Raw genomic sequence first — 8,499 nt, 5'->3', positions numbered from 1 at the left:
ACTATTCCCAATAATCCTCGCCACAAAAGTCCTACTTCTCTCCTCAGGGTTCTTATGAATCCGCGCCTCCTATCCCTGATTCTGCTATGACCAGCTCATGCACCTACTCTGAAAAACTTTTTGCCACTAACATTGGCACTTTGCCTTTGACACACCAGCATACCAATCTGCTACGCAGGCCTACCTCCTTACCTAAGGAAATGTGCCTGAACGTAAAGGATCACTATGATAAAGTGAACATAGAGGTATACCAGTCCTCTCATTTCCTAAGAGACCTTTAGAAAAGCAGGAATCGAACCTACACAAAAGAGATCAAAACTCTATACTTCCTTTATATTATTTTCTAGTAGGGTCAGCTAATGAAGCTATCGGGCCCATACCCCGAAAATGATGGTTTAACCCCTTCCCCTACTAATGAACCCACATGCAAAGCTAATCTCCTATCTAAGCCTACTCTTAGGAACAACTATCACAATTTCAAGCAACCATTGAATTACAGCCTGAACAGGCCTAGAAATCAACACACTAGCCATCATCCCTCTCATCTCAAAATCCCACCACCCACGGGCTATCGAAGCAGCAATCAAATATTTCCTAGTCCAAGCAACTGCTTCAACACTAGTCCTTTTCTCAAGTATAACCAATGCTTGAATCACAGGACAGTGAGACATCACCCAGCTAAGTCACCCAATATCCTGCCTCCTACTAACATCGTGTGTGCTGTTTCTCCATCTGCATGGAGAAAGAGAAGTTAAGGACTTCTAGGAAGGAGGGAGGGGTGGGGGTGTTTGACAGAACCCACCAAACTGCCCCAGATGGGATTTCATGTTCAGAGGCATGTTGGAATTAATATTATAAAATATTTTCCACTTTCCGTAATTTCCGACCCCATCCAGTTTCAGGCAAGCCAGTCACCTGGCAGACCTGCCCACCGCCTGCCTGCTGCCCCCCCCCCCCCCGCTCTGTGCCTGACAATTTTTTCAACAATGGTTCCTTTAATTATGAACTATTGATCCAAAGAGACTGCCTTTCTTTACCCCTCCCTTCGTGCAGCCAACAGGTGGAATTTCACTGTATACATGTATATTAGAAAACTATCAGTTTCATCTAGTAGTTGCTGACTAAGCAGGCTTGACAGCGGGTTTTTTTACAAAAAGAAAACCTGAGGAAGACACCTCTTTTATCTTGATTGTGTGTATTTAATGTATACAGGTGTGCATGTGCTCTCCCATAATGAAAGTAAGAGAAGCAGACCTACATCCACTGCAGTAGCAAGAGCCATATGCCCGGGTATTAGGTATTACAAGTACTTTCCAAAGCGTGGCCATTTGCTGGAACGACTACCGCAGTGCTACAGATGTACAGGCGTGGATCGGTAATTGCACTGAGTCCCAGGCACACATGCCTGAACATACACAAGCATTTCGATGTACACAGATGGTTTTCTGTTGCGCGGAGGGGAGAGAAATACCTTCAGATTAACCATGGATAAGGCTTTCCCAGGCTCAGACAACAAATTAACGCAACAATTGAAATCTCTATTTATCCTTTTGCTTCCAACATAAATTGTATAATTTATCATCTAAATATGGGGCCCCACAGACTTCTGCATGCCGTTTTGCTCCATCAAGGAAAACTTAGAATCAATTCAACTGGTGTCTTGTGGTTTGGAGAAAGGGCAAGTTTAATTACTTTGATTAAAAAAAAAAAAACCCACACAACTTTCCCGCTGAATTCAATTCAGCGATAGCATTTCTGAAATTGGCTTGGCACTGTATTAAAAAAAAAATAAAAGCTTTCCCTACAGTCCAGTCCATAATTGTTTCTACTTTCTTGGCACTCCGAGGCTTAGCCGGTACGTGCCTCTTCTCCTCCGAGGCGCAGACAGCAGGGACTGCGCCCTGCCAGGCGGCCGGCAGGTACCCGGCGCAGGGAGTGCAGGGACAGCCGCCCGGAGCCGGCAGCGCGGCCGGCTGAGAGCCCCTCTGCCCCTCTCCGCGGCAGTTCACGGAGCCGGAGCCCTGCACTGAAGGCGCGGTCATACGAGGCACATCTTCCACAGGGGTCCCCGCGGTGATTCCCGCCGAGCCGCCCCCGGGTGCCTCCCTGCTCCTACGGGCGGGCTCGGCGCAGAGCACCGTCGCAGCCGCGGAGGATCTGCAGCCGCAGCTCTGCCCCGCCGCCTTTGCCTCTCTTTTGGGTCGAGCCCGGAGCTGCGCGGCGATCCGGGCCGGGTGGTGGGGAGGGGGCCGCCTGGGCTGCGGGGCAGGCAGCCCGCAGCACCCCTCCAGGAGGAGACCGGCAGTGGGGCACGGCGCTCTTCTGCAAGAGAAAAACAGGAACAAGCGGTTTACCGATCTGGGGCTTGCTTGCAGGTCTCCGCCTCAGCCCAAATCGATAGACACCCATCTATGCAGAGAGACAACGAACGCGTTTGGTGCCGCAGCATGGATCCGAAAGCAGCTAGTTAGTGTTGGGAGTGCCATTTTCCTGCACACACGTACATACACATATGCATGTATCTTTACTCCGTATCTCAGTCGTGCTTTGCAGCTCAGGAAGGTGCAGTGAGCAGAGAGCCCGACACAGCTGCTCCACGTCGCTTTCACGGTGGGGTTGCGGAGGGGAAAAGACTTACAGACAAGGGCGCAGAAGCACTGCAGTAACCTGTGGCAGGTCACCAGGGACATGCGGGTGAGCGGAGAGGTGAGTGAGGAGTGGAGGAGGCGGAGGGCGAGCAGGCACCTATCTGCTTGGGAGGTGCCTGGCTGCGGGCACACGGCGCCCGGTCCCTGCCAGACACTGGGGGCCCGCCAGTGTGTGCGGTCTGGCTCCACGCCGAAACAGAAGCAGACGAAACTTCGCTGCAGATGGGGGAGCTGCTGGTAACAAGCTGAAAAATGGATCTGCTTTGTTTAGCAAGTTCCAGCACAAGGGAGCGTTTGACCATGATGATAATTTCCATGATTTCTCTCAAATACAACATTATCAGAGACTACTGAAGTACTTACTGTAAGTAAGGGAAATTATTACATACAGAGGGGAGTCTGTGCCAAGGGGCCATCAAACCACACCCACTTTCCAACAGATACCCCACACAGGACTCAGTTTCGGCGGGGGCGACCATACGCGCTGCCCTTGCCAGCAACACTGCAAGAAAGCGAGCAGGTGAGGCCCTCGCTTCCCCTTCCACTGTCTGGACTCAGGAACGGGGCTAACTGAATAACTAAAACCATCCTGCAAGGCCGGGGGGTGCAGCAGCCGACTCCCCGCTGCCCGGGGGCACCTCTTGCTACACCAGAAAAATGACCAGGAGCGAATGTATGGCCCAAAGGAGCTGCGGCTGGGGAAGGTTTGGAGGGAGACCAGCTTCAGGGCCGGGGAGCTGCGCACACAGGGCCCGCGGCTCGACCAGGCCCCCGGGCTGTGCTGCCTGCCTGCAGTTTATGCTGGTGCCGGCAGAGCCAGCACGATACCGGCCCCATCTGCACAAGGCAGGAAGAGCACAGCATGTGGACATGCAAACTAGTCAGCTTTGAAATGGGGTAGGGAAAGAGAAATTTCTTTTATAGGTGATGTGGGACAGGACCTAACACAGTCCTGCTTGAGAGAAATGTTATACAGGATGCTTGAGAAGAAATAATTTTTAAAAACCAAATTAAAAATATATAAATCACCCAACAGAAACAAATATGTGGAAGGAAACGTTTCTGGGTAGAGACACTGTGTGTGGCATAAAAAGCAATTGAATACATAAGGGTTTCATTAAATTCCTAGTAGATAACATTTGGCTAAATCTATCCCTACATTAAAACTCTGCATAATAGCACCATAAACTAAAAAAGTTTCTTTTTGTGTGGTTCTTCTGGAAAAAATTATTGAAACATTAGCCCGCGTATAGAGCAATCCCCTCCCAGTTTAGCGCCAGTAATTCGTGTGTCAGCCCTACGGAGCTATGATGAGAAAAGGAGATGGGTTAATGAATCCACACTTTGAAGTTGGGAGGAGGAGAAGGAGGCGACACCATCCTGTTTGTCCCACCAGCTTGTTTATTAGGGCCCAGCCTATTTTGGAGGGATTGTTCAACTAGGCTCCATCCCTGCGAGGACTACATGTCCCCTCTGTTCGCCTTGAAAGCCAGGGGGGCGCGGCGGGTCATTTGCATGCGAATGAGGAGCCGCGGCCCGGCGGTGCTGCGAGCCCATCAAAGGGCTGTGGAGCCGGCGCCTTTTGTGGTGGCACCTGCTCCAGCGCCGCGGCCGCTCTGCACCATGCCGCGCAGCGGCGCGGGGTCCTGGGTCGGCCGGGACCTGGGGCCGAGGCCAGGCGGCTTCCCGGAGGACTCGGAGAAAATAAGTGAAGGGGTGTCGTCGTCCGTCCCCCCCCCAGCCCCTCCCTGACCCCTTTCCTCAGCACTTAAAAAATAAAATCACACCACATTTTGCAATTTCTTCTGCCAGCAAGTTTCCAGCTTGCCTACCAACTCCCAAGTGAAGGCCCTGTCCACACATGGTGCAGGTGACCGGCATAAAAAAATGGAAGGAACAAGAGGCCTAGCAGTTTTCTTGTCATATACTTTTAAACAAGGTTTGCCTCTTAATAAAGCCGAGGGAAGGACAGCAGGCATGCTCGCTGCCCCCCCCCCCAACCTGCCCGGGCAGGGGACAGCCCACATGCACGGGACATCACCTTGCTCCCCAGGGTTTGCCGCAAGGAAGCTAAGAAAACAAATAACGGGTCGCCGGAACCTGCTCTTCATATTTAACTGCATGTGGGCAGCGCAAAGATTCACATGGCCTTTCACCCCAAGCTGCTGCTCAAGCAGCCAGAAAACAGACCTACCACAAGCAGCACCCCGCCTTGGGGGAGCCCGGTGCCACCGCAGTCACGGCTAGACCTGCCTTTTCCCTCTCAAAACTTTTCCCTTCTTGATTTTAGCCGTATCTGCGAGGGATGCCTAAGCCGGGCTCGGTACCCGCGCTGGACCAGGGCGGCAGCCCAGCACTTCCCCCCGTGGGCCCTAGCGAGGGGAGCGGGCCCAGCCAGGCCTGGGGAAAGCGAGTTAATCGTTCCCTCGTGAATAACGATGCGTTCTCCCCAAAGGGCAAGTATGCGATGTCTCTGGGTTCTTTTCCCTTTTATTCTAAAAATTAAATGGGACTGTATGTAGTTGTCCTCTAAAGGACATGGGACACCCAAAGAGGCCCTCCAGATGCATACTGAGAATAAAGCCCAGCAGAGATCATACGTCCAGTCTTTCTGCTTATTGAAAACCATTATTTTAACCCCGCATTGCTACAAACAAAACAGAAAAGCATCACTTTTCTATCCACAAGAATACTTAAAACCAAGGCGATGAGGTACTTTGATATGTAAAAGCATGTAACCACACAACCTTTCCCTCCCCACTCCAAAGAACACTAAAAGACATCCCTCCTTTTTTTTTCTTTTATGAAAATTCACATAATTTATCCTTCAATCTACTAAATTGTTATAAATACAGTCGTATTTGAAAAGCACCTTCCTGATTTGAAAAACAAGTGTTCCTGTTGCTTATGACAAGCAACCACTCTTAAAATGTACGATTCTCTTTTCACGTCTAAGCTCAGAATATCTGAGGTGAACTTTTTGCTTAAAAATGATTTTAGTCTATGAAATAGATATCTATCGTTCTTATGTGTGTTAAGATGAGAATTCAAAATCAAAAAAGCTCCTTTCACAGTTTGGTTCATACACTTATCCTAACTTCAATAGCTCATGCATTTAATCAGCTGATCACACGAGGATATTTCAATGCTCATTTTATATTGTATGTATTGAAAAGTAGAAACACATGTCCGTATTATCACCATAGAAACATAAGAGGCTAGGACAAATCTCTCTGAAGTTCAGTACATGCCCCTTATTATTATTTTCCTTTGGGCCTCTTGGAAACCAAACTGTGATGTGGTTGTGATTTAGAACTCACCCAAAAGTATAAAAATAGTTTAAAACCATATGTTTAATTAATCCCCTGGTTGGATCCTTACAGAACTGGGCTTTACTCTGGCGAGAGACCTATTTCTCTTTATTCCCTCTTTTGTCCTTGCTCTTTTGTTTTTGCTTTTGTCTTTCACTCTCTGCTAGGGCTAACAATGGTTTGACTGTGAAGATCATATTCTGATCTTCTTCGCGGTCAAATCCAGTCATAATAAATTTCAAGCTGTAAAATTCCCTGGCTATTGTGCTATTAATACCGAAGAAAAAAAACTATCAATGTCACAAAGAAGGGAGAAATATTAAGGAGGGAACAGTCCAAAGCCAATTGTTTGGCTGGGCTCCTTTGGTCTTTTGGCTTGGTTGCTTTGGGATTTTTTTTTTGAAAATTAAAAAATTTATTTTTGAAAATGTGTAAAACTTTTACATTAAAATGGTACAATAATACTTGCCAGCAATTTTTAACAATATTCTTTGTAAAGATTATGCATAAAGTACAAAATAAAAGCTCCGTAAGTCTATTATAATACAAAACACAGGTTAAAATAAGAAATTATAATCTTGACTTTCTTCTGTGTAAACATGTTAAACTTTTCTTTTATAAATGTACATGAGACAAATGTACTAAAATGAAAAAGTATTGCTTTGCTGTCGTCCCTCAAGCCTTTTTTTCCTGTACATTACTGTTTTTAAACTCCTAGACCTGAGAATCTCTGAACATTAACAGTTTAGAGACGTGGAGGTTTTTTTGTTTTGTTGTTTGTTTGGTTTTTAAGGAGTAACGAGTAACTTGCCAATAGCATGACCGTCTGCCCATGCAGCATCTAGACCTGGCTTTGCATAAATATAGGTCCCGGGCGGCCCGCCGGCCGCGGAGGACGGCCTCCGAGCCTCACCGCGCAAATCCCGCGCAAAACCCGCAGCTCCACTGCTCTGTCGGGCATCCGAGAGGCGAAGAAAGGAGATAGCCCAGATCCTACCTTCGGAAAGACTCCGAAATCCTTAACTATTAGAGATCCGGGCCGCGAAGCCGTGGACAGCAGGCAGGGCAGTGGCGGGGTGCAGGCCGCCGCCGGAGCTCCCCAGCGAGAGGTCCAGGCCCGGCTCCGCGGCCGACTGAGAGGCGCAGCTGCTGCCCACGCCGGGGCCGTCCCCACTCCCGATTATACTCTCGATGGAGAAGGGCGAGCGGGCCAGCGCCGCGCTGCTGTCGGGCTTGGCGGTGTGCAGTGAGGCCGCCAGTGCCGGGCCCAGCGAGTGAGCGTAGACGAAGGGCGTCCGTGTCAGCTCCGCCGCCGGCAACAAGGGGCCCGGCGGCGCAGCGGCGGCGGGCAGCGCTGATCCGGGGACGCTGCCGGGGGCGGTGGGGGGCCGGCGGGCTGGCGGGGAGGAGTGGTGGAAGGCAAAGAGGGTGGAGTGGGGATGGTAGGGCTGGAGCTGGAGGCCGTAGCCGCAGCCGTAGGGTTCGTAGGCGCAGGGCGGCTGCTGCGGGGGCTGGGGCAGGGGATGCGGGAGGAAGACGGTGGAGTCCACAGCGTGCAGCAGCAGCTCGGGCGCCAGGAGCTGCTGCCTCTTGAAGCGCTTTCGGCGGCGCAGGAAACTCCCGTTGTCGAACATGTCGGCAGACTCGGGGTCCAGCGTCCAGTAGTTGCCCTTGCCCGGGTTGACGGGGTCCCGGGGGATCTTGACGAAGCAGTCGTTGAGGGAGAGGTTGTGGCGGATGCTGTTCTGCCAGGCGGGGAACTTCTCCCGGTAGTAGAGGAAGCGCCCGCTGATGAACTCGCAGATCTCACTCAACATCAGCCGCTTCTTGGGGCTCTGCAGGATGGCCATGGTGATCAGGGCAATGTAGGAGTAGGGCGGCTTCACCAGTCTGTTCTTGCCGCCGCCGCGCGCCCCGCCGCCGCCCCCTGCTGCCGCCTTCTGCGAGCCGCCTCGCGAGGGAGGCCGCAAGCCCCCGGGCCCGTCCCCGCCGCCCGCCCCGCCGCCGCGCACGGGCGACCGCAGTAGCAGGGAGTCGTTGTGGAGGTAGACCACATCCTCCTCGTCCTCTTCCTCCTCCTCGTCCTCGGCGTAGGAGCGGCGGCGGAGGCGGCGGGGGCGGCAGGGCTGCGGCTCCTCGTCGTCGTCCTCGTCGTCCTCTTCGCCCACCACATCGATGTCGGTCTCCTCAGCCAGCATCGACGCTTCGGACATCTCCGAGCTCAGGGTCATGGCTCGGCGGTGGGGCAGCGCATCGGTGGCGGGCGGCGCGCGGCGCGGAGGGCGGGCGGGCGCTTTCCCAGCGGCCGTCAGGCCCCTGCGCCGCTCCGCGGAGAGCCGCCCCGTCGCCGCCGCGAAAGCGCTCCTGCTGCCTGCTCGGAGGCGGCGGCTGTTTTGGGTTTTGTTTCGGGGTATTTTTTGCTGCTTTTAAAAATTCCTCTCTCTCTTTCGCCCCCCGCCCCCTTTTTTTGCCTCTTGTTTTTTGGTTGGGGTTGGGGGGGGCGCGGAGGGGCTGTGCCGCCGCGCCTGGAAGTCGGTTCC

The 8,499-nt window shown here is 52.1% G+C and overlaps 1 protein-coding gene across 1 annotated transcript; it reads right to left on the bottom strand.

Moving 5' to 3' along the window:
• Positions 1–6,978: 6,978 nt before the first annotated feature.
• Positions 6,979–8,190, bottom strand: LOC142596560 (forkhead box protein D1-like). Its single transcript, XM_075725744.1, has one exon. The coding sequence runs from the start codon at positions 8,188–8,190 to the stop codon at positions 6,979–6,981; it is 1,212 nt and encodes a 403-aa protein (XP_075581859.1).
• Positions 8,191–8,499: the final 309 nt, after the last annotated feature.

The sequence above is a fragment of the Pelecanus crispus genome, chromosome W (assembly GCF_030463565.1).
Source record: "Pelecanus crispus isolate bPelCri1 chromosome W, bPelCri1.pri, whole genome shotgun sequence".
Lineage (NCBI taxonomy): Eukaryota > Metazoa > Chordata > Aves > Pelecaniformes > Pelecanidae > Pelecanus > Pelecanus crispus.
Note: the sequence above shows the minus strand (reverse complement) of the source record. Positions and strands in the feature narration are given on the sequence as shown.